At 60.9% G+C, this 25,113-nt stretch overlaps 1 protein-coding gene across 5 annotated transcripts; it reads right to left on the bottom strand.

The window, feature by feature from the left end:
- Positions 1–688: 688 nt before the first annotated feature.
- On the bottom strand, positions 689–24,618 carry LOC102462844 (transducin-like enhancer protein 1). 5 transcript variants are annotated; one of them, XM_075902556.2, is made up of 21 exons: positions 24,461–24,618; positions 23,101–23,237; positions 22,367–22,506; positions 21,578–21,641; positions 20,909–20,953; positions 15,200–15,262; positions 14,937–15,047; positions 12,049–12,229; positions 11,565–11,581; positions 10,162–10,266; positions 9,898–9,942; positions 9,485–9,640; positions 7,795–7,927; positions 6,799–6,983; positions 6,639–6,715; positions 6,085–6,334; positions 2,628–2,875; positions 2,348–2,495; positions 1,985–2,135; positions 1,430–1,506; positions 689–1,132 (listed from the first exon to the last, which is right to left on the bottom strand). In XM_075902556.2, exons 2-21 carry the CDS (start codon positions 23,122–23,124, stop codon positions 1,025–1,027), a joined length of 2,328 nt encoding a protein of 775 aa, XP_075758671.2. In that variant the 5' UTR covers positions 23,125–23,237; positions 24,461–24,618; the 3' UTR covers positions 689–1,024. The 5 variants fall into 5 exon arrangements, with proteins under 5 accessions (XP_075758671.2, XP_075758674.2, XP_075758675.2 ...); XM_075902559.2 differs by having other exon boundaries at positions 14,970–15,047; XM_075902560.2 differs by having other exon boundaries at positions 14,937–15,011.
- Between the last annotated feature and the right edge of the window lie 495 nt (positions 24,619–25,113).

Raw genomic sequence — 25,113 nt, 5'->3', positions numbered from 1 at the left:
CTGGGGGCCCCGCCCTGCCTGGGGGCTCTGCTCTAGGGCCGCGGTGGCTCACCACTCTCACGGGGACCAAGGGGGCACACACACGCTGTGCTGGGGTCCCCGCCCTGCCTGGGGGCTTAGCTCTAGGGCCGCGGTGGCTCACCACTCTCACGGGGACCGAGGGGGCACACACACGCTGTGCTGGGGTCCCCGCCCTGCCTGGGGGCTCTGCTCTAGGGCCGCGGTGGCTCACCACTCTCACGGGGACCGAGGGGCCCACACGCTCTGCTGGGGGCCCCGCCCTGCCTGGGGGCTTAGCTCTAGGGCCGCGGTGGCTCACCACTCTCACGAGGACCGAGGGGGCACAGACGCTGTGCTGGGGTCCCCGCCCTGCCTGGGGGCTCTGCTCTAGGGCCGCGGTGGCTCACCACTCTCACGAGGACCGAGGGGGCACACACACGCTCTGCTGGGGGCCCCGCCCTGCCTGGGGGCTCTGCTCTAGGGCCCCGGTGGCTCACCACTCTCACGGGGACCGAGGGGGCACACACGCTGTGCTGGGGTCCCCGCCCTGCCTGGGGGCTCTGCTCTAGGGCCGCGGTGGCTCATCACTCTCACGGGGACCCAGGGGGCGCACACACGCTGTGCTGGGGGCCCCGCCCTGCCTGGGGGCTCTGCTCTAGGGCTGCGGTGGCTCACCACTCTCACGGGGACCAAGGGGGGCGGTTTTTTATTAAATACAACCTAAAAGCCAGGCAGCACCGGGGAGCAGCCGCCTCCTTCCCAACTCAGCCAGGAGCAATAAAAAACCAACAGAAATCAACGGGTACAACGGTTACAAAACCCTCCCGAGTTCAGATTAAAAACCAGAGCGCCCAGCGCCAGATCTGGGCCCACGCTGGCCTGGGGGCTGAGCGCCAGCCCCAGCGGCCGAGGGCCCGCGCTGGCCGTCCGCTGCGACACGGCGCCCTTGCAGGGATTCTTTGGAAAGACACTGCTGTGGATGTTTGTCCGTTGGGCACAGGGGGAGGGCTGGAACAGCTCGCCCTCAGTAAATGACCTCATAAACCGTGGCCTTCTTGTCGCCCGAGCCGGTCACGATAAACTGGTCGTCCGTGGAGATGTCGCAGCTCAGGACGGAGGAGGACTCCTTCGACTGCAAGGAAGGGGACAGATGAAACCGGCTCACTTAGCACATCGCGGAACGGTCCCTCCTGCCTTGGACTGCCGCTGCCCTGATTTATACCAGCTGGCCTTGAGCTACTTAGCAAGCCCTCCCGGGAGACACACGGCTGCTAGTTCAGAGAGCTGATTGTTTGAGGATAACGGATTAAGACAAATTTACTACCGGGCTAAACTGGTCTCCTGCGGCGATGGCCTCTCCTGCTGCTGTCCCCAGTTTAACCCCTTGCCCACTGATTCCCTGGCAGGAACAGCACCTCCCTTTGCTCACCTGGAAGATGCTGGCGCCGTAGGGCGTCCTCCAGGCGTTCAGCAGATTGTCCTTCCCTGTGCTCACGAACCATTTACCTGCGGCAGAGTGGCAGCGTGTCACCAGGACGGGAGGGAGGGGGCACGCCTGGCTCAAGGCAAGCAATGGGGGGAGGTCTCCCACCCCCCACCCACCGAGCTGGGGGCATGCACCAAAATGTCAATCCAAAGGTGAATTTCGTGGAGGACTCAGGCACAGCAAATTGGCGGATTGATGCCAAGGGAACGAGAAGCAAGAGACTCCTGCTTCAGGGGGTACTGAGCATGGTGCCCAGGGTCAAGAAGGCTCCTCTGCTTCCTCCAACTCCCGCAAGGGCACGGCCGAGCTGCCTTGGTGCACAGTGGGGGAGGGGCTGGTCGCCTTCCCTTCGGGGCTCAGACGAGGGACGGCGTAGAGGGTTGGGGCTGTAGGGTCAGACAGGGCATCACTGCAGTGGCAGGATGCTCCCCTTTTAACCAGGCGGTTCATGGGTCCGCTGGCCCGCACAGCAGGTTAGAAGCGACCGCACATCCCTACCGCAGGAGGCGAATTTGAGGGAGAGGACGCAGCTCTCATGCAGGTGGAGCTGGTACTTGTCCGGATTGGCCACGTGCAGGATCTCCACGTTGCTGCTCTCCATGCCCACGGCGAGCCACTCCCCCGAGGGGCAGTAACCCAGCGAGAAGATCTAGGGAGAGGGCAGAATCAGGCACCTCTGTGGTGCCCCATGGCTAATGCGTCCTGTAAGCTGGGTGAGCACCCAGGAAAAGTCAAGTGTCGCCCAGCTGCTCAGCATCGCGCCCACAGCTGGCAGCACGTTTCTATTGGTGGTGCACACACAAAATGCATTCCGCACATGGATGGAAGGCGTTAGAGGGAACACTGCCATGGCCCACCCACCTGGGAGCTGAAGTCGTGTTGCTGCAGCTGGCGCCCCTCCCGCAGGTCCCAGCATCGCACCGTGTTATCCAGCCCCCCCGTCCACAGCTTGGTGCCGTCGTTGGAGATATCGATGCAGCTGGCGCCGTCCGTGTGGCCCTGGAACTGCCTGGAGGGGAGAGAGGGGCCGTCCGGCGCCGTCACCTGCTGCAAGTTAGGGGCCTGTGGCCAGGCACAGGGCAGCACCTCCCCTCTCCAGCAGCGCTGCAGTGCATCCTGGGAAGGGATGCCCAGCGCTCACCTGACCAGCGTCTGGTTCTGCAGGTCCCACACCACGATGTTGCCGTCGCTGCAGCAGGAGAAGCAGACCTTGGCGTCAGGGCTGATGGCCAGGGCGTAGCAGGCGGGCGCCGAGGAGGTCAGCTCCGCCTTGATGCGGGGGGTGGGCGCGGCCAGGTCCCAGATGGACAAGGTGCTGGCCTCGCCCCCCACGATGAGGCTGCGCCCGTCCGGGAGGAGCTTGCAGGACCGGATGTAGTTGTCGCGGTTCTGGGGACGGAGCGGGAAAAGCGGAGGGGACAGTTACGCCAGGGCTCAGATGGCCACTTGAGTCCAGCTAGCAGCCAGTCGCAGCCTCCCAGCTCCGGAGGGGACTCGTAAGGGAGAAACTCCAGTGGATGGGACCTTCTGCAGTGTGCCCATCTGGGCGGTGGGAAGAGACCTGCATCCCAAACCCTCAGGAGCTTGGCTTCCAGCACCAAACACCTGTGGGCCCCAGAGGGGCCTTCACTTCACTAGGGCACGGATGCTCTACTTGGCGCCGATTAGGCCTCAGCTAGAGTGCCGTGTCCAGTTCTGGGCACCACGTCAGGAAACGTGGAGAAACTGGAGAGGGTCTAGAGAAGAGCAGCAAGACTGATGGAAGGTCTAGAGAACATGAGCTAGAAGGGAGGCTGAAAGAACTGGGCTTGTTTAGTTTAGAAAAGACGACAGAGGGGACATGACAGCAGCTTTCAAATACCTACAAGGGCGTTACCAGGAGGAGGGAGAAGACCTGTTCTCCTGGGCCTCTGAGGCCAGGACAAGAAGCAATGGGCTCAAATTGCAGCTAGGGAGGTTTAGGCTGGACATTAGGAAACTTCCTGCCTGTCGGGGGGGTGAAACACTGGAATAAATTTCCTAGGGGCTTGTGGAATCTCCACCACTGGAGATATAGAAGAGCAGGATAGACAGACACCTGTCAGATGGGCTAGATGGTGCTTGGTCCTGCCGTGAGTGTAGGAGATTGGACTGACGACTGAGGTCCCTTCCAGTTCCAGTATTCAAACCCCCAGCACCGGCTCTCCCCAGACACTACTAGCTCTGGCACATGAGCAAAAGAAGCAACCATGCAAGAGTATGTGGGATAGGACTCATGGCTAGATGCTTGGAGGAGCAGATTAGTGAGGAGGGACACAAGCCCTTCTCCCAGCTGGGAAGAATCTAGTGCTTAGAACACTGGAGGAGACCCGGATTCTATTCCCAGCTCTGCCATAGACTCCACTTATGACCTTGGTCAAGTCACTTAGCCTTGTCATGTCTCAGTTTCTCCACCTGTAAGATGGTGACAATAGCAGTTCCCTGTCTCATGCATGTTCATGGATTTTTATAGACTACAATGGACCATTATCTTCTCCCCTTCCTAACACAAATCAGACGCTTACCCAATGATGTATGCACCACCTACAAGTACAAAAATACTGATTGCTCCTACCCTGAATTTCCAAAGCAGCTTGAAATCATGACTCATCCACTTCCTTGTTTATGCATCAATATCTTCAAGGTCAGCACAACTCCAGGAAGAAGATCGCTTACCAGACTGTAGCCTGAAGGCCAGCAGGAAAACATCGCTCTGCATTTTGTAGTTACTTGAAATCTAGTCAGTGTTAAAAAAAGCTTCAGGTCCCATCCCCCGCCCTGGAGGCCTTGCAATTCTATTTTCCAGGATCTCATTCTACTCAACACAAGACTACGGTCCACACAAGCAAGAGTAAAAACTGACCAGCCAATCCCGCACACACGCGAGTTGCTTAACTTTAGGTGCGTGTGTAAAGCATTTGCAGGACCAGGGCCCTAACGTTCATATCCGGGGGAAAGCGAAACTGGTTACACAGCTGGCCAAAAACAGACTGTGGGGGAGGGGGAGCTTATCCCCTGCCTGCGATACTAATCCTTCACAGGCCTCTAACCGCTCAGCACAAACTTCCACGGGGAGAGCGTTTCTCACCGGATCGTAAGGACTCTGGGCGGAGCGTTGCAAGCCAGGCGTACCCGCCCTGATGCACAGGTCTAGGCTGGCTCTGCGGGTACCGCACACGTGTGTTCACCCGGCACTGGGCTGCTGCGGGTGTTCCTCAAACCGGGGGGCTTGCGACGGAAGGACTTAGCCCTTGGTACATGCATAGAACCTTCTACCTATGGTAAAGCACGCTGACCTTATCACCACACCCTTTTCATCCACAGATCTTAAAGCACTGAGCAAAGGAGGGCAGTACCATCACCTCCGGTTTCTATGTGGGGAACTGAGGCACAGGGCGACCCAGCAGGCTAATGGCAGAGCAAGGAAGAGAACCCAACCCCCCCCTTCCAAGTCCCAAGATAGCGCTCAACTCACTAGGCCATACTGCTTGATTCAAGGCTCAGCTCTGTAATAAAGCAGCTCAGTTATATTAGGCCCAATTTGCAGATGGGTAAACTAAGGCAAAAAGACCAAGTGATCTGTGCAAAGTTTAAAGGGAGGTGAAATTTGGGGGTGGGGTAAGACACGGACCAGGGTTTCAAGCTGTGACCATTCATTTTTTAAACTGACTCACTGGGACACACAAATGCCTACACGCTCTTCGTCTCTCACTGCCAGAGCACAGGACGGCCAGACAGCAACATGCCAAGACAGTCCAATGACGGGGCCAGACAAGCACCACGACAGTGCGATCCAGGCTGCCACAGGCCACAACTGCCACCAAACCGCCTCTTTGTGGCGCTGCTGCTGGGCTAGCGTCCCGTCTCGAACCCTGGCATTAGCCCGATGGCCAGGTCCCACCCCAAAGGTGCGGAGGGGGGATATTCGGGAGAATTTGCTGACAAGCTCCCGTGTTTCTCTGGGTAGGAACTTTGCACCAGCAATCGCTGCACCTCCAGGGATGCACTTAAAATGCAAGATGCCCATCTAACCGCTTCCCCAACCTGGACACATCCACGTGCTCTCCCCTGCACCCACAAACAATGGAGGCTGCACCCAGCCCGGCAGGGACCATCCCCAAGTCTGCAGTGGGAGTGGTCACACCGGATCCAACCAATGGTCCATCTAGCTCAGCATCTGACAATGGCCAGGACCAGCATGTTGGGGGGTACCCCCATCTCTCCCTCTTGGCAGGCAGAGATTTGGGGGATGCCCTGGGCACAGGACTGTATCACAGGCCTAACCTCCATGCACTTAACTGGGCTCAGAAAAGGACCAGGTATTTGGCCAGAACAACATCCCACAGCAGTGAGTTCCACAGTTTGGCCATACATTGCACGATGTACTTCCTGATATCTGTATTAATCCTTCAGCCTACTCATGTCATCAGGTGACTCCTGGACTGTGCGTTATATGAAAGGGTAAATAATTCTCTAGTCAGTCATGAGAGTATAGACCTCTCATCCCCCCTGCTGGTCTAAGGAAATAGCCCTCATCCATTTCTGCTGCTCTCGTCCTGCACATCATCTCTCCCCCTTACCAGGCAGTCCAGCTGCGCCACAGGCGTCTTGGCCCCAGACTGCCCCACGTCCCACACCTTCACGCAGCCCTTGCCCCCCGTGTAGACGTGCCGCGTGGAGTTGCTGATGGTGACGGCGCAGACCACCTCGCCGTGCGTCAGGGTGTGCAGCTGGCGAGCGTGCCGGGGGATGCCGGTGCCGATGAGGGCGTCGGGCGGGAAGGGGACCGGCTGCATCTGCCCGTCGGCGCTCACGTGGAAGGAGTAGGCGCTGCAGGGGGAGGGATGGATGAACAGGCATCAGGAAGGTCCAGGCCCATGTGCAAACAGGGCCCAGCTACCCCTCTGCTTCCACGGAGCAAGCGTCTATTAGCGAAAGCCCAGCACCAAACGCAGCACCTCCTCCAGGGCGAGTTCCAGGGGAAGCACCTGCTCAGAGCCAGCATCTGTGGCTGGATCTGCTTTGCCACCCAGCACCCCGGGCTCACCACCTCGGCACAGCCCACACCAGCTCAGGGGCGGGGGGAGGGGGTCTCCACCGCTCCCTGCCCCACCCCGGGGCATGCGGTACTTACGGTTTGCCTGAGGTCCCCGCCTGCAGGCCGGCCGACAGCCCCGGGACTCGCATGTGGCAGTGCGGGTCGTAGCCAACCTAGCCAAGCAGAGAAGAGAATTCCCTTCAGCTACCCTCAGAAGCGACCAGGCGCTGCCCTGCCACCCCTCCGGGACACTCACCAGAGGGGAGCGGCCGTAGCCGGCGGCTCCCACGGCCGCCGCTGCCCCATTGAGCTGCGGGGACATGAGGTGCAGGCCGGCATAGGCGCCAGCTCCGGCCACGTCGCCGTTGACGGAGGGATGTGCCATGCCGAAGGCGGCCGGATAGGAGCTCTGCATGGCCAGCGGGTTCCGCAGGCCCAGGGCTGGGAAAGGAGAAAGCCACAGTCACAGCAGGAACAGGAGGGGGCCATACCAAGCTGTGGTGTAAACAGGCCCTGGTGCCGCACGTGCTGGTAACAGGGGAGAGGGCACAAGTGCGGCAGAGGCTGCTCTGGCCACTCGCTGCAGAGACCGGCCCTGCCAGCGTGGGGCCACGGAGAGCTGGCTCACCCGCCACAGTTCAGTCCCACGCCCCAGGCCTCGCCAGCGAGGCAGCACCCCCAGGGGAGGCTGCACGTCCGCCCGTTCAGAGCCTTCCGCCCAAGGGCCTGCTTAGCTGCAGAGCCCCTGGCGTGGGATCCCCACGTGCCCCTGGCCGTGCAGGCCACGCGCTGAGCAGGGACACGCCCTTGCGGACCTGCCATCCAGCCACAGCCACTAGCTGCCTCGTGGCTTTGGGAGCTGGTGACTTGGCTCTAGGTGCCCCGCTCCAGTCACCAGATGATCTCAGGGGTAGCGAAGGTGAGGAGGCTGCGAGGGCTGCTCCCCCCGCCCAGCCGGGCCTAGCCCAGAGTCCAGAAACCACCTCTCCGGGCACGAGGAGCGTCAGTTTGGGGTCTAGTCCCCTCTCTCAGGGCCGAGCCAGGCAGCACCCTGGGCAGCCAAAGCCAACGGAGCCAGTCTGCTTTGGAGAATGCTTCCTGCTGCCCCCCTGCCCCATGGCCTCTGCCCTACGGCCTCCCGCTGCCCCCCCTGCCCCGTGGCCTCTGTCCTACGTCCTCCTGCTGCCCCCCTGCCCCGTGGCCTCTGCCCTACGGCCTCCCGCTGCCCCCCTGCCCCGTGGCCTCCCGCTACCTAAAGAATCCACCGAGGGCTTCGCCGCACCCGGGCGGAACTGCTGGGTGCTGCTGCTGGAGCCTGGCGCCGGAGCCTCTCCTTGGGACGTCGGCGTGCTGGACTTCAAACCGGGAGTCGCGGCTTTCTCCACCTTCCAAGCAGAGTCCGGCTCAGACACCCAGCCACCAAGGTGCTGCCTTCACCCCGGGCTGTTCAAGGCAAGCCCCCTCCCACCCACTGCACAGCAACCCCCAGGCCCAGCAAGATACCATAAGAACGGCCACACCAGGTCAGACCAAAGGCCCATCCAGACCAGTGTCCTGTCGGCCGACAGTGGCCAATGCCAGGTGCCCCAGAGGGAGGGAACACAACAGGTAATCCTCACGTGATCCCTCCCGTCACCACCATTCCTACCCATCCTGGCTAATAGATTCATGGAGGTTAGGTCCATCAATGGCTATCTAGCTCTTTTTTGAACCCAGTTAAAGTCCTGGTCTTCACAGCATCCTCTGGCAAGGAGTTCCACAGGTTGACTGTGTGCTGAAGAAAAACTTCCTTTTGTTTGTTTTAAACCTGCTGCCTATTAATTTCATTTGGTGACCCTTAGATCTACTGTGGGAATAAGTAAATAACTTTTCCTTATTCACTTTTTCCACCCCAGTCATTTTATAGACCTCTATCATATCCCCCCCTTCGACTCCTCTTTTCTAAGCTGAACAGTCTAAATCAGGGGCAAAAGTAACTTAAGCTTCTTACAGGTCATGTCCCAACACAACATGTCCCCTCTTGGGGAGAGTGTCTCAGAGCAGAAGGTGGGGAGTTGCGGTACGACAGTACCTGTAAGAAATGTAAGTGTGGTGTGGAGTGCAAGGGGCTAAGGGCAGGAGGTTGCAGTGGGGATGCAGGTTCAGGGGGTGAGGGGGAGGGGTTACAGTGCATGAGGGGTCTCAGGGTTGGGGTGTAGGAGTAAAGGAGGAAACTGGGGTACTTATCTAGGGCAGCTCCCAATTGGGAGCCCCCCCACCTGCAGTTCCTATTGGCCATGATTCCTGGTCAATGGGAGCTGCAGGGGTGGAGCTGTCAGGTGAGGGCAGCCTGGGGGACAGTTTCCCGGCACTTGTGGCCATGCAGCTCCAGCCTGGGGGAGGAATGGCAATGCGCAAAGCAGTCCACCCCCCACAGGGGCTTCACGAGCTGCACTTGAGTTTCCAGCCTTTGGCCTGGGACCCTGGACAGTAACCCCAAAAGCCCTTTTCTTAACCCAGCCCTGCTGCTGGGGCCGGAGGAGCCGCCTCTCACCTGCCTCCTTACACCCCTGAAAAGAGCAGGCAGCCGGATTCTAGGCTGCAGAGCAAAACCCCACAGCCTGGCCCACATGCAATGGGGCAGCCCCGAGCTCCGCCAGGGGGTGCTGGCTGGCTGGAAGTAGCAGAGCAGCTGCAGCAGGTTACGCCCGTAGGCTCCCAGGCAGGACTGTGCTGGGGAGGTGTAGCCCAGGCTGACGCCACCACGCTGCTACTGCTAGCACACTCAACACACTCCTCACAGGGCCGGATTCTCATCTTGCTCGCTCCCATGGGAGCAGAGACTCGGACAGACTCCCAAGGTGGCGCCCAGGGGAGATCAGACTCCGGTTCAGCCTGGCCCTCCCCTCCTCCCTGGCTAGCAGGACACAAATGCCCCCCCCCCCCCCAGAGATGCGCCGTACCGTGGGCGGGTCCTTGCTCCGGGACGGGGAGGTGCTGCTGGAGGAGGCCATGGAGGTGGGGCTGAGGGGCACGGCCTCCTTCCGCGGCAGCGGGACTTTGTCCACCCCATTCTCCCGGGAGGAGTAGGAGTGGGCGCTGTGCGGGGAGGAGGGATCCTGTGGGACAGAGAGAGAGAGATCGAGATCGGCATCGACCCACCGACCTCAGGTGGGAGGTTCCTGCTTCTGACCGGTAGGGGAGCCAGGCACCTCCCACAAATCAGCAGCCAGAGGCAGGGCAAGCTAGTAGTTAGAGCAGGGGCAGACACAGGAACAGGGCAAGGCCCTCCCACAAGGCAAGGTAGCCACAGCGTGGCTAGACCCCTCCAGACTGACCCTCAGCCCCGCCGCACACCGATCGCCCGAGCACTGACCTCGTCCACCACCAGGTTGTCTTCGCTCTTGTCAGCGTCGCTGCCCTGAAACGCAGAGAGGCGCGTTCGCATGCAGCAGCTGGGGCGGCCCCGCATACAGGGCCCAGCCCGGCTGGAGCCAGGAACCAGGCTCGGCGCGTCACCCGGCAGGTCAGGGCACAGCTGGGCAGACGCAAACCCAGAGCTAGGAGCAGGGAGCCCTCCCCACCACCCCTCCCCTGCCCCGGGAATGCACCCCCACCCTCCCTGCAAAGAACCACTCACGTAGTCCGTGACAAAGTCCTTCTCCTCGGCCTTCCTCTTCTTGCTGCTGCTCAGGTACTCGGAGATGGCTCGCACCCGCTCCCCGTTGGGTAGCGCCAGGGAGCTCTGGGGACGGAGACAAGGAGCAAACATGGCAGGAGGCTGAAACAGGCCCCCCCAAACTCCCCTTTTAAAGAGGGATTGCTAGCCCTGCAGGCTGGGCAGAGATCCCGGCAGAGCCCCGGGCCCTCCAGCCATCGACGCACATGGGACAGTCCCACAAGGCCGCTGCCTCAGGACAGCCCAGGGCTGTTTCCCCTCCGACTCCAGCTCCAGGCCTCTGCCCTGCAAGTGGCCAAGGGGGCAGAGCGCAAAGCCAGAAGGGGGCTCCTCCAGGAGCTGAGCACCTGACACTCAGGCAGCAGGAACCTCCTCTCCCAGCTGCAACACGGCCAGGCGGGTGCCACGGCTCCTCCAGGCCACGGTTAGGCTCCCGCTCCAGGAGAAAGGGGGCCAAGGGGGCCAGCGTGACTAAGGAACGAGCTGCAAGCCCAGAGACTTGCACTGGGCAGCCTGGCCACCAGCTCAGCGGCAGAGCAATCTGGAGTTCAAGGGGGCTAGCAAGACGCTGATCTGTCCCTGTGTGCTCTGTGGCAGCCAAGTGGCAGCCCTCTGTGTCCCCTGGCAGAGAAAGGAGACAACTCCCCCACTCTGATGTTAGCAGGGGCTGGGATTCCTGGCATCCACCCCTTGTGTGCCACCCCTGCCTCAGTTTCCCCAGCACTAAACCAGGTGTAAGCTTCACAGGCCTCCTGTGGGTGAGCGCCCACACACCAGGGGCTGCTGGGGAGCCGCTGCAGCCCTGGCATCAGAAGGGAGGCATCAGGCCAACTGAGTCCAGGGCAGACGCCCCAGGTTAGCCCCGGGCAGAGATGTGGCCCTGCGACTTGCAGTGCGAGCTGCGGAAGGGGGACATGGAGACTAACCCTGCCCCCGACACAAAGCCGGGAGCGGAGGGGCCGGGGGCCGGCGTCAAGCTGCAGAAAGGCTCAGTCCAAGTGGGACCCAAGGGACGGTTTTGCCCTAGTCAGAAGGGTGCAGCCTCCTCCCCCCAGAACTGCACACCCAGGGGTGCGCCATTTTCCAGCCCCCCCCACAAGCCAAGCCCCCCCTTCACAACACTGAATGGGGGGGGGGGGGGGGGACTCAATCCACCGTGACCGTGGCCGCCCGCCAGCGCCGTACCAGCTGCACGCAGCCGGGGGCTGCTAGAGACTGCAACCCCACTTCCGCCAGAGCTGCGCCCCCCTCCCCCCACGGTTAAAGGAAGCTTCTAAGCCCCCCTCACCCCCAATCTCCCTGGCCAAAGCCTTTCGCAGCTGGAGGGAAACAATGCACGGTGGCGGAGGAGGAGGGGTACTTACGGGACCCAGGTCTCGCTCTGTCTCCATGGCAACACGGATCAGCAGCAGGGCAAGAAAGGAAGAGAGGAGAGGGTGCTGCTTTCATCTCCAGCCCCCCCCGGCACACGCTCTCCAGCACCCCCCCAGCTCATCTCACCGGGAGGCAGCTGCTGCCACCCACCTCTGCAGCTTGCGGCCAGGGAAGGCTGCTAAGCGGCCTGGCTGGTTACCGGGGAGGATGGAGGCTCGGCTCAGGCAGCAAGGCGGGGGGAGGGGGGGAGAAGATGCAGTGCCCTCCATCCCAAGAGGTGCCCAGCCCCCGGGACTCCTTGGGATAACCCAACCCCCCCCCCCAGCCTCTACAGAGGCCGGCCCCACGGACGAGTTGTGTTCACCAGCCCCCCTGCCCCTCGCTAAGCCCCTGCGCAACAGCGCACGGTGCCCCGGAGACACCGAAACGCCCGAGACTCCATCCGAGGAGGGACAGGGTTAGCCCCCAGCCCACCTCGCAGGTCGCTGTCGTCCTTCGGCAGGAGCTGGGCCTGGGCACCCAACGCCCCGGAGAGAGCCAGCAGCCCGGAGGCACCGCCGAGGCCGGCCAGGCTGGCGGGCTGCATGCCGGAGGGGTGAGGGGTCAGTGGGATGGGTGGAGCGTGGTGGGACAGGTGCTGCGCCTGGAGCTGATGCTGCAGGGAGGAAGGGAGGGAAGATGAGACCCCGTGCAGCCCCCCCACCCCCCTGACAAACCAGCGCTGGGTGGGAGGAGGTGCCTGTCCCCCCTCCCCCCCCGCTCTCCAGGGCCAGCCCAACAACCAATGGCCAAGACCTGCGAGAGACAGACAGAGCCCATGGTCAGACAGCGTTTGCCTGGCCGCTGTGCGAGGGACCGGAGACTGAAGTTCTCCCCAAACTCAGTCCAGCACCTAGCACTACAGCCGCTTTAAGAAATACAGGAGACGGCACAGCCGCGGGGATGGGAGGACATGAGCCTGGCCTTCCCTGGAGACGGCTCCGAGGTAACGGCAGCCAAAATAACCCTCTTGCCTCTTCCACAGCTGCCTTGGCTTCCCCCAGCCTCCCGAGTTCACGAGCCAGGCTGGGAGAGGACCCTCTGCTTCACATAGCTACCACTTCCCCTTTCCTTGGTCGCAGGCAAGTTTTGTTTGGCTACTACTGGAAAGAGAGTGGCAAAAAACAAAAACAAAAAAACCCACCCACAAAAACCCCACACGCCTGTTCCCCAGTAGGGCCACTTATCAAGCGCAAAGCCATCCCCTCTGCACCTGAGCCCCCAACAAGGTAGGATTCAAAGTCACCGCAATTCCCTTCGCATTCTGCACGCTACCTTCTACGTCCCTCTGAGATCAGAGGAGTCCGTTTCACTTTTGTTCAGAGTCCGGTTTCATTTGCATTTCTGAGGATTGCACTGCCTAGGTGGGGAAACTAAACAGCAAATTTTCCCTGCTGTAAACAGAAAGCTTTTCAGAGAAGCACCTTGCTTGGCGTTAGGCTTTTATAAGAAGGTTTAGGGATATTTGATTTTAAAAAAACCAATACAGAGAATGAATCTGGAGTTACAATATGGCTTGATTGGATCCTTTCAACTAAAAACAGGCATAGCAAGATTAGATTTTGGTGGGTAAATGTCATTTTCACAGTACACTCACAAACTGTTTCTATCAATAATCAGCGAAACTTACAGATAGGCTGAGTAAGAAAATTCCGCCACGTAAACTCATTAGTGTTTAATTCAAAGATTTTTACTTTGTATATTTTGATACACAAGATATTGGTAGTTTGAAAAATAAAGGTTTATAACCATTAACGCACAATCCCTGCATCTCCCGCCAAGAAATAATTATTGGCTAGTCTGCCCATGATTTCCCACAAGGGTGAAAATGCAAATATATTTTCTTAAAAGAAAAAATGCTTAAAGATAATCAATATCAAAATTGTATCTACACATTGGATTCTGCCAGGCCTTACTAAAGAGGGCGGATGCTTGTGGCTAAGCAATCCCTCACACGCATCCCGACCTGCAGAATCCTCAGCACCCAAATCTATTGAGCAGCAGCAGCAAAATAGCTTCACAACCCGATTATCCAGCCCTGCCCTGATCCAGCTCCACCTCCTAAGCCGCACTCCTCTGCCTCACCAAGCTGTGCCAGTGCTAATGCTCTCAGAGCCTCACTTGGGAGACCGCTTCTCCCCAGCCCCTATTCTCCTGCTTCTGTCACATCCAGGTCTCTCGGATTCCAATTCTCGGCCGTGATCGGCTTTCCCATCCCAGCCTGCAAGCGCCAAGCTGCCAGCCCTCCTCACCGCCAGGATCCATAACGCTTCCCCGTCTGCTGGGGCGCCCACCGGCCTCCTCGCACGCCGCGTTTTCTTCCAGACGCTCTGCTCCGCGTCTCATGTCCCCAGTCCTTGGCATGCCGTGCCAAATCCAATTACCCTGCTCCATTAGCATTTGCATGTCCCTCCGTTTCGAGGCTCTCATAATCTGCTCATTAACTGCAGCTCCGGAGCAAGTTGTCACTGCTCCTTCACTGGGGCCCTGTTTCCTCCCTTGGACTGGTTTTATTTCTGCCTCGCTCTTTCTTCCCCCCTGCTCTCGGCTCTGGGGCCGGATTAGCTTCCCTCATCCTCCCCTACAAAGCACCGAGGGGGCTGGCCACGCACCCCCAAGCAGGCCCTGGCTAGCTACGCCAGAGACAGACTGTCGCTGTCCTGAGGCGCATTCGTCACCCGTCAAAGGGGCTCAGCTCCATGCTCTTCCCCCCCACGGCCCGCGCCGGTCTCCGACACCTCCCTTGCCCAAAAAGGGGGCAGCCACACTGCTAGACAGTTCTAGGGTCTGTGGCGGGTGGGGCTCGATGGGCTTGGGTTAATGAGCTAGCCCGTCCTCCTCTCAGAGGGCTTCTCCGGGGGACCTTCGGAGGCACTTTCACTGGCCTCTGAGGAGATGAAGAGAAAGGACCCCCCCCTTCCGGTGAACAGCATCAACCACCCCTCACTCTGCCTCAGTGCGGAGGAAAACCTGCAGCAAAATCCCTTCTGCCCGGCACAGGATTCCCTGGAACTCAGACTCCACCCCACAGGGCCAATTTGAAAGGGCCAGGAATGAGGAGAAAGCAGCGTAGGGCTGCGGGGCGGGAGGAACAGAACCACAGCCCCACCGGTCACGGGTTACATGCCAGAGCTGCTCAGTCCTCCCTCCCCACCCTCCCTCTGAGCTCATTATGGGATAGACGCAGCCCAAGGTCCCAGACAGCCACCGCTCCGGCTAAAGTAGGAGAGAGCCCAGAGCGAGGCTGCCCCAGGGGCAGGAGGCGGCGTGAAGCCCAGGAGGGGCGGGACACTGTGGCCAGCAGCGGGGGGCGGTTCACATACCCCGATTGCTGTGTTCAGCTCTGCCATAGTCACCTGCTTGGCTCGCTCCACCGCCTGGACCACCTGCTGCTGGTGCTGGGAGGAGACCAGAACAGTCATCAGCTCTCGGGTCTGCGTTAGCAAGGCAGGAAGAGGAAATGGAAGGGCCTGCCTCCACCCCCACCTCCGTGCCCACGCAAGCCCTGTCTGGTACCCACCCAGCGCACCTGGAAGAGCACACGCCTCCTCCCTCCCCCCACGCAGAGGCAACAGGTTCTTCTCACCTCCTGGGACAGGAATGGGATGAGCTGGGCGCAGATCACATTGAGCCGCTTGGCAATCTCCGTCTGGAAGGGAAGAGACACACGTCAGTGGCACTATCAAGTTGCCCTGTTTTACTTCTGTTCCACCACGGACTTGGGAAGGGCTGGGCACACCTTGACAAGACCTCAAGAAACAGCCCCCCTTGCCTTCCAAGGGTTGCCCTTTGCCTTCGGCTTGGAGACTCAGACACCCTGTCCATGAGCAGAAGCACAGAGCCCCATGTCCTGACCCTACCACAATACTACCTTCCATCTCCACAATCCCACTACTGCCACCACAAGTAAGCCCTGCTGTTCATAGCAGGCTTCCATTGAAATCTTATCCTGTCACATGTAGATCCCCTCACTGACAATGTAGCACTGCTGGTGCTAAGCAGTTACCACGTCCCACCCTAGATTTGGCTGCATTTCAAACTGAATTATACACACATAGGTCCTCCCAGCACCGATGAGCTCATGCACTGGCCCGTCAGCTGAGGCTCCCAGAAGCTAGCTCTCTCGCCCTCCTCACTGGAGAGGGAGGGAGGTCTCACTTTTTTTTTTAAACTGGTGGCAAAACAGAGAAGGCCCAGCAGGGCTGTGACTTGCTCCCAGTTGAACAGGGGCTGTAGCAGAGAGGTGCACAGAATGCCAGAGGCCTAGCCCTGCCGAGCCGTTCCTCAGACCAGTGCACCAGGATGCATCATAGAATACTAGGACTGGCAGGGACCTCGAGGCCTTCCAAGGCCTCTTCTGCTGTCAACGTGCCCATGCGACGCCCGTCAGCCTTACGGGAGCCGGCTGCCATGGGACCCAGAGCGCCCCGCGCTTACTGCACGGGCACCATTCGGCTTCCCTAGAGAACCAGCACGTCTCCCCCAGAGGGGAAAGCGGCAGAGTCCCCTGCACCCCAGGCCTCTGCCGACTCGGCCTGCTCCGCGTTCAACTCTGCCCCGGCTGCCGCAGTTCCTGTGCTGGGTGGGAAGCCCGCGAGCCGGAGCCCAGCATCAGGTGTGGGGGGGGAGGGGCAATTGCCCCAGAGTCTGGCCCTTCAAAAGGGCCTGGGGGTCCCAGCCTCTGCTACTGCAGCCGGAGCCCCAGGCAGGGCACTCTAGGGAGCAGAAAGGCCTGGCGAGGGGAGTGTGGGGTGCCGAGGGCTGCCCCAGCCCGGTCCATTCCGCCAGGGGCCCAGGAACTCGGCCCCCAGACCAGCATCCAAACCGGGTGCTAGCTTGTCAGCTACACCCCACCCTGGAGAACACGTCACCAGCCCTCAGTGCAAGCAGCTCCGCATGGCTGGCAGGCAGGCCTGCCCACGGGAGGGGCAATGGCCCAGAGATTCTCAAGGGCTGGGGGCGCTGCTACGACAGCTCCTGGGGCCCTTTAAAGTCGCCGCTGGAGTGTCACGCTCCAACAACTCTAGAGCTGGGGGCCAGGGGGCCGTGGTCTGGACAGTGCTGAGGGCTGGCGATCAGCTCCATCCTGCTCCCCCCACCCCACCCGTGTCCTGCCAAGACGTCCAGCCCCAGGTCTCCTCTCCCGCAGCCCCCCAAGCCCTGCGAGCACTAATTGACTCTGGGGGGCTGGGTTGCCAGGAAGCCCTGGAGAGGTGCTCTCCTTACAGCTGCTGTTTTTCTGCAACACTCAAGTGCCACAAGCAATCAGGAGGCCTGAATGCAGGAAGAGAGCAGGGAGGGAGAGGAAAGAGGTGGAGAGGACAGCACCATGTTTCAATCAATGGCCCAAGCTGGGCAAGGCCAGACAGACTCTTCCCCCCCCCCCCCCCCCCCCCCCGCAAAAAAACAGATCCAGCTTCAGCAGCTGAAAGGAATTAAAGAGACAGGGACCCCTTCAAACACGGGGGAGCCAAGCCCCCCAGGAATCAGCTGGGGAATTCCAAACTGCGGAACTCCAGAAACCGATCAGCTTCCCTCCCTAAGGCTGGGTCAATCAGTCCTCCGGAGCACAGACCCGGATGTGGGGCAGGGAGGGGTAACTTAGCCCCCCCAACTCTGGGCTCTAAGCAGCTCTGCTCTCCCAGCGCTGGAGTAAAGGCAGGGCTGGCTGTAGCCCCCATTCTCCCTGCGCGCTGGTCAGCACCACAGTCCCAGAGGCAGGGTCTGTGCTGGGACCCCAGCGTAGCGCAGGGTGGGCAATACGTTAGGGTGGAGGGGACACTCCAAGATTTAGTAAGTGGCCAAGGGCCATGCTTTCCTATGGAGAGGGTGCAGGAGGGAGGCCAGAGTAGGGGATGGGGGGCGGGCAGGAGAGGGAGGGGTTGAGAGGGACTTTGAGGGGCAGAGGCTTGGGGTGCAGGGTCCGGGAGGGGATATGGGAGCCGGAGAGGATTCTGGGCTGGGGCAGGGTTTGGGAGGGAAGGTGCAGAGGGTTTGGGTGGTGACTTGGGGCAGGGAGGGAGCAGGTGCCAGAGACAGGCTCTGGCCAGGAGGCGCTTACCTAGGCAGTTCCCAGCCAGCAGCCCCCTGCCTGCCGCAGCCCCAGGCAGCTCAGAAAGGCCAGCTGCCCCCTGCGGCTGAGTGCTGGGAGGAGGGGGAGGCTTCGTGTGCTGTCCCCGCCCCCAGCAAAATCTCTCTACTCCCATTGACCAGTTTCTAGGAGCAGAGCACGAGAGGGAGCAGCCAGCTGCTTAAAAGCAGAGTGGGGCTACTCTGTGCTTGAGTCCCAGCGGGGCGGATCCAGGCCACCCCGGGAGTGGAGGGAGACAGGCTGTGCGGGCTACAGGCAGGCCAGCAGCCTCCGAGTTAGACTCCCATGTCAGGAGACTTTCAGGGCCCTGGCAGGGGAGTATGCCCGGGATGCTGACCTACCACCACATACCAGAGTTGTGCAGCACGGCAGCGATGCTCAGTACCCCCGTTATCGCCAACGACCCTCGTTAGAGCCACGTGCCAAAGGAGCCGCTGGGAGCCCGGACCACCGATTCCATTCCCGGTTCTGCCACGCCCTGGGAAAATCCCTTCCCCTCTCTGGGCCCCATTGGAACTGCAAGCTCTTCTGGAGAGGGACCATCTGCCCAGCACCCAGCCCCATGAAGCCCCGATCTCAGCTGGAGCCTCCACAGGATCTCTCTCAGCCCCATGAAAAACAAAGCCAAGAGCCATGTGCTCCCTGCGTCCTTCCCCTCCCCCCAGCCCCAAGGAGGAAACAGCCTCTGCCCTTCCCCTGACACACACCAGCCCCCAGGAAAAAAAATTGGCAGCAGGTAGTTTCTGGGAAGGATTTAGCCATCTCCTGGGGCCAGCAGTGATGGATTCTCCTTCCTAATGCACTGATGGGCAGCCAGCTCCTCAGGGAGCCCTGCCTCCAATTCGCTCGCGCTCGTTAATGTGCAATTTACTGGCACTTTAACGCTCTCAGCATGAAAAATGATCATGCTGTTTTCAGGGCTTGTTCTCCCTTCCCCCTCCACTTCGCTCGCTATTTTGGGTGGAAAAGTCCAAATCCAGGCAGATTTTTTGGGGGGGGGGAGGGAGAAGGGGGGAAGATGTTGTTCCTGGTACAAAGAACATGCCAAAAATATCATCTCACTGGGAGTCGCCTGCAGCTTCTCCTGCCTTGACCACTGCAGGGTTTTAGTGCTACACAGAGCAGCCGTTAAAATCCAGCCCCTTCGGCAGCAGAGCAACGGATCCCTGTTGGATGCTTAGGGACCAGGGCTGCCTTCCCAGCTTGGGAACTGGCCAGAGAAGAAATCCATCCAACAGGGCTTGGCCCGCTCCCCCAGTGGCCTCTTCAAAGTGCTCACACAGGAAAGCCGGGCACGCCAGGGGCACGCGACACGAGGGAGCAGCCAGCCAGCTTGGGGAGACGCTTTACCAGAGTCCTGCTTGGTACTGACCGGCAGCCAGTCAAAGGGGGCTGAACGGGCCAGGTGGAGAGCTGGTGGGATGCGGAGCCTTCGATCGTTCGAAGTCGCGAGCGAGAATACCAGCGTGCGATGGCAGAGATGGGTTCCCTTCGACTCGTTTCGAACGGAGGGCTCCAGCCACCGCAGCTGCCCCCGGGTTCCTGGCAGCAGCACCAGAGCTGGCTTGGTTCCCCAGCCCCTAAGACTCCACCTGGCTAGTAGCAGCCGGTTCGATTGCAGAGGAGCCTCCCGGCAGGCCCTGGCTCCTTCTCTGAGCTGCTCAAGAGACGGGCAGGAGACCTGTCTCCGCAAGGCGCGGCGGGTGCACGCCTCCTCGGCCAGACCATTCAGTCGCTCGTCCGCTTTATTAACGAGACTCCTTATTGAGCATTAAGTTAATGACACGCTCTTTATGCCAGCAGCGAGCGGCGTGCGATAAAGCAAAATCAAGTAGGGCTTGTGCGGGTTGGCAGAGGCAGCAGCGAGGGGGATGGAGCAGGCAGCGGGCTCGGGGCATTCGGTGGGAACCGGACAAGCTGCAGACCAAGGCTCCGCCTGCGCAAGCCACGCAAAGGAGCGGCGCTATCTCCCCGCGGCACCGATAACCTGCGGCCTCCCGCGCGGGCAGCTCCCACTTCTCACCCGAGGGCCATTGGCTGTCAGAGCCGAGACTTACGGGCCCTCGTTAAAAGTGCAGACAGCACGCTGGCACGCGGCCAGCGGCACCTGGAATCGGCAGTAAATACTGCTGTCTGAGCGGCGCGGCGGGCGAGCGAGCAGCCAGATGAAACGAGGGGGAGGGGCAGAGAGCAGAGTGGTGTCCGTTTCCCTTCGGCTCCTACACCGGAGGGGCTCATGCTTCCCTTAGCCTCTGGCTTCACCAGGTGGCCTCTTCCCTCTCGCTGGGAAGGCAGCAGAGAACCAGGCCAGCTCTGCAAGGCCGGGGAGCAGGGCAGCTGGCAGTGCAGCCTGGAGCGAAGGACTTCCCCAACACAGGCTGGACTGCAGACAGGTCTCCCACCAAATGCCACCCTGGCAGGCTCCCAAGTCATACCCGTGCAACAGCTGGCCAGGGAAGGGTGCAGGAGTCCACAGGCGGGTGAGGGGGGTGGAAGGGATGTGCTTGGCTGAGGCACATGCTGCCAGACTCCTATGCAGCCTCTTTAAAAATAGATGAGAAGAAACCTCCTGTCTCCAAGCAGCTGGTAACCCAGTGTGCAGTGCAGGGGGGGGGGGGGAGGCCAGGATAGACTCAGTCTCTGAGCCCCTCGAGTTGCCTCCCCACGCCCACCTCTGCTCCCGCACGGACTCCCAGCTATGGAAGCCGGGTGGCCACTGCGGGTAGAGTGGCAGATCTGGCAGCAATGGGAGAAGAGAGTGCAGGCCTGGACCTCATCTCCCCCCCACCACCGCTCACTGAACTCCCCTCCTCCAGCATCGGGCAAAGGTTCACAGGATGCACCTGCCACAGGAGTCCGCCTCTGTCGGCCAGAAATCAGAGGGGGCACAGAAAACAGTCCCAAGGGCACACAGCGAGTTAGTGGCGGAGCTGGTGAATCTTCTACTCTCTCACCCAGCCACAGTGACGCTTGTCCTTCTCCACAGCGCCAAACTGCCCCCCATCCCATCCAACAAGGGGAAACGCAGGGTGGGCGACACCCTTCCCCGCCCCCGCTCTGGGGGAACCCACGCCCCCAGCCGTTTGACAGCAACAGGGTTGGGTTTCTCTGGGACAAGGCTTGGCCACCGGGTGGGAAGAGGGCGAGGCGGCCGTGAGCTACTGCAGACAGCCGGCAGGAAGCCAAGGCACGCCAGAGACTCACCTGTTTGTGCATTTCGATGTTCAGGCCGTAGGACATTTCATAGTACTGCAAGGGAAAGGACACGGCGGATAGTGAGGGAGATGCCCGGCTAAGGGCCAAGACCCCACTGCAAAACCCTCCTCAGTGCACATGTGCCAGGTCAGCCAGACCCCCCAATTCCTTCCTTTGGGGCTCATGCTCCAAACAGCTCCGCCAGGAGCAGAGCGAGCTCCCCAGCAGCCCGGCCCAGCCAACGGACACACAATACAGCCACCGACCAAACCAGGCCCCCACCTCCAAGCCATCTTGCACCTCGCAGGCCGGCTCCATTTCTCTTCCAGCCCAGCCAGAAAAGGGAAACTAACCAGCAGAATCCAAACCCTTCCCCTCAACTCCAGCAGAAGAGCAAGGAAGGGGCTGCACCTGCCTCCCAATTCCCTCCTCCCCCTGCACCGATCGGGGATCAGTCAGTCCCAAGATCAGCGCTTCCCTCCACCTTCCCCGGCAGCAGTAACACGCCGCAGACAGCCATCCAGGCAGAGCTCAGCCAGGCTCATCCCAGGAGCAAGGTCACGCAGCCAGCAGCCCCCCCAAACCAGGAGCCAAGGAAACCCAACCCAGTTTGTCTTGCGCTCACTCAGAGCTGGGGAAAGGGAGCGCCACCCCGCTCGCTTCAGAGGGAACGCTCACCATGACGTAATGTCGCTGGATTTCTGTTTTTTCTGTTGCCAGTTTTTCACATTCTAGCTTCAAGCTGTAAAAATACAGAGAGCGAGACACACCCCCCAATCCACCACCCCCCACCAAGATGACAAGAATTAGGCGGCGGCACAGAAGCACGAGGCTTGAGTGTAACAGACTTGCACAAAACTTTGGCCTGCCCACCCTTAGCCTAAAGAACAGGGCCACTGGCAGGAATCCATTAAAGCCCATCTGCCAAGAAGGAGGGAGCAGGAAAAGGAGGATGGGGGTGCCTGTGCAGGCACACAGGAAGGAGAGCACGTCACGGTTTCTGAGCTCCAAGGAATACAGGTTGCGGGAAGTTTCGATATTTTCTCATCTGCTTTCCAAATGCAGCAAGCTACAAAGCAGGGGCGGGGAAGGGGGCACGTTTAGGGATCCCGCAGACTGGCAGCATGACAGGCAGGAATCTGGATCCCAGTTATCGGGGGGGGGGGGGGTGGGGGGGGGGGGAGAGATGTGCAAAAGCCCTCGTGATGAATGACCCATGTTAGGAGGTACCAGAAGGCCTGGCCATGAGCACAGGAGACCTAGACGGGCTGTAAACAGGCTGGGCAGCGCTGCACAAGGAGCGCGTTTAGGGATCCGAGGTAGCTTCTTACACTCTTGCTGCTCATTCGGCTCAAGGCTCGCGCCACCACCCGCCCACCCAGCCCGGAGATAGGGGTGCGTTTGTTGCCCAGCCTGTTAAAGGGGTACCGGTCCTCACTGGCCCGCTGGGCCTTGGTAGCGTGGTACCTGTGGTACTGGTTTTGCAGGAACTGGAATTCCTCCTTGATCCGGTCTAATGTTTCTGGGTAGGTCAGTTTCAGGGACTGAGGGGTTGTAGAAACTGTGCTGGCGGCTGCCGATGCCACGGTTGCTGTCTGGAGATGAGCCTGCACGGAGGGCATGGAAGGAAAAGTCATTCGCAGCCCACGCAGCCTGGGACGGACCAGGGTTCTGGGAGGGGGATCACAGAGGTCCAGGACCAGGACTGAAGAATCCCCAATCCCTGGGGCCAACTCCCAAGGGAGAGCCAGAGAGCCGGCATTTCCGGGGAAGGGAGAGTTGTCACCAAGGAACTCAGCTCCTCCAAGGGCAATCCTCTGCCAGCCTGGGCTTCCTAGCCAAGCCGGCTAACGCTGGCCCTGAGACACACGTGGGACGTACCCTCAGAGGGTCCCTGAAATCGAGCTTTTCCTAAGCCCCCAGGTGGCGCCAGTTTGAGGAGGATGCTGTTAAGCCCCCTGCAGCCAGTTAACTGGAATAAGAGGGTCCACACAGCTTTCCGCAAGGCTTGAAATTCACCCCTAGAGCTGCACCCGTGCGATTCTTGTGCCAAGGCGGCAGCATGGACACTCTCCTAGGCGGGGCAAGGCAGACAGACCAGCCTCGGGAATCCAGCCGATTAACACAAGGGGTTCCCCGATGCTGCTCCACACAGGGCTGCAGGCCTGTGGCAAAGGAACGCATGTAACCAGGGCACTCACCGGGGCTCGGCTCTGGGGGAACATCTCTGGAGCAGAACAGGCCAGCTATCCCAGCCTTATCTCGCGCCACCAGCTGCAGGATCCTCTCTCTGGGCCCAGGCCCAAGGAAGGCAGCCAGCTCCCACAGGCTACAGGCTCTGAAAGAGGGGGGAAGGGGACAGCTGTGTGTGACCCAAGGAAACTCAAAAGAGGAGAATCTCTTTCACTCCTGCCCTGCCAAAGCCCCACGAGCACGCACCTCCAGCCAGCCACTGCTTCTCATCTCCCCCTCCAATCAGGCAACAAGGCGAGATCCCACCAAGAACTGCTGCTTAAGTTTCAGTGGTAAGGCCTCTGCCCTACACCCCTCCTCTGTAAGTCCCAAAACAGCTAGACCCTCCGCCATTGCACATGCAGAGAAGCCCCTTCCCTGTTCCCCGGTAATCATTTCACTCAAATATTCCACCAGCCCTCGCCCATTCAGCCATCAACCTCAGGGGCCAGATCACTACGCACGGCCTAAGGTCCAACACCACCAACCCCGCATCCCTCGCCCAGTGTCATGGAGACCCCACCTGCTGCCTTGCACCTCGCTGCTGCAAGCCCCAGGTTGTCCCCCCTACTGAAAAGGCTCAGCCCCCCAGGCACGGCTCCCAGGGCTCCCTACGCTGCCAGCCAGGGTGGAACAGGACTTCCAGCTGGGGGCAATGCCCTGCCCAGCAACGCCTCTCCCTAGCCCACCACGAGCATGTCCATGCAAATGATACCCACCCCGTGATGCCCCGGCAGCCTCCCCACGGGGACCCCCCCAACTCCCTGCCAGTCCTTGCACCCACTGGGGCTCCCCCAGCCCCCCAATAACCCCTCGCCCCTAACACGGTCTGTCCGCCCCCAGCCCCGCAACGCGCCCCCCCGCCCGGCTCTCCAGCAGCCTCCCCACGGGGACCCCCCCCCCCCCCCCCCCCCAACTCCCTGCCAGTCCTTGCACCCACTGGGGCTCCCCCAGCCCCCCCCCCCCCCCAATAACCCCTCGCCCCTAACACGGTCTCTCCGCCCCCTGCCCCGCAACGCGCCCCTCCTGCCCGGCTCTCCAGCAGCCTCCCCACGGGGACCCCCCCAACTCCCTGCCAGTCCTTGCACCCACTGGGGCTCCCCCTCCCCACGGGGACCCCCCCCCAACTCCCTGCCAGTCCCTGCACCCCACTGGGGCTCCCCCAGCCCCCCAATAGCCCCTCGCCCCTAACACGGTCTCTCCGCCCCGCAACGCGCCCCCCCGCCCGGCTCTCCAGCAGCCCGCCGCGCACAATGGGCCGGGCCCTGCCCCGCGCAGCAGGTAGCGCCCGGCGGGGGGGCAGGACAGGAGCGGCCCCCCCGGACTCACCGCGCCGCGGGCCCGGCGGCTGCACCCAGCGCGGAGCGGGCCGGAGTCGGGGGCTGCCCACGCGCCGCCCCTCCCGCTTTGCGGGCAGCGAGCGATCAATGAACTAGCGCCAGCTCCACGTGGGGCCTGGCTCGTGCGGGCAATCGCCGAGCCGGCTGGCCAATGGCAGCGCGGCGGGAGCGGCCCGCCCCCACGTGGGCCACGGCTTGGCTGCTGCTGATTGGGCGGCCGGGACCTGCCGCCAGGAGGATGTGTCAATCTGTGGAAGGCGATGTAGTGGAGAGGAAGGTTAACCCTTAAAGGGGCAGGAGCTCCCAGATAGGCGAGAGAGAGAGAGAGAGAGAGAGAGAGGGGAGGGAGGGGGGGGGGGGGGGGGGGGGCGGAACGGGGAAGAGAATGAGAGTGCGTGTGAAAAAATGGGAGAAGGAGCGTGTGAGACAGACATTGAAAGAGTAAAGTGCAGGAGTGTGCCGAGCTTGCGTGTGCAAGAAAAGAGCAAACAGCGAGCTTGTGTGTACAGAACAAGGCCCACGGGTGAGATTGCGCGTGCAAGAGAAATTACTGCGTGTGCAAGAGTGCATAAGAGTGCATGTGTGCACAAAAGCATGCAGGTGAGATTGCATGTGCAAAAATGATTGATTGGATCAACAGCA

This window comes from Pelodiscus sinensis, chromosome 32, assembly GCF_052426305.1.
Source record: "Pelodiscus sinensis isolate ZL-2025 chromosome 32, ASM5242630v1, whole genome shotgun sequence".
NCBI classification, from domain to species: Eukaryota; Metazoa; Chordata; order Testudines; family Trionychidae; genus Pelodiscus; species Pelodiscus sinensis.
Note: the sequence above shows the minus strand (reverse complement) of the source record. Positions and strands in the feature narration are given on the sequence as shown.

Coding starts and splice junctions, on each gene's coding strand:
- LOC102462844 (XM_075902556.2), bottom strand. CDS start 23,124: ATGTTCCCCCAGAGCCGAGCCCCG. Junction 9,641..9,897: donor ACAACCTGGTGGTGGACGAG/GTCAGTGCTCGG, acceptor TCTGTCCCACAG/GATCCCTCCTCCCCGCACAG. Junction 2,496..2,627: donor CAGAACCAGACGCTGGTCAG/GTGAGCGCTGGG, acceptor TCTCCCCTCCAG/GCAGTTCCAGGGCCACACGG.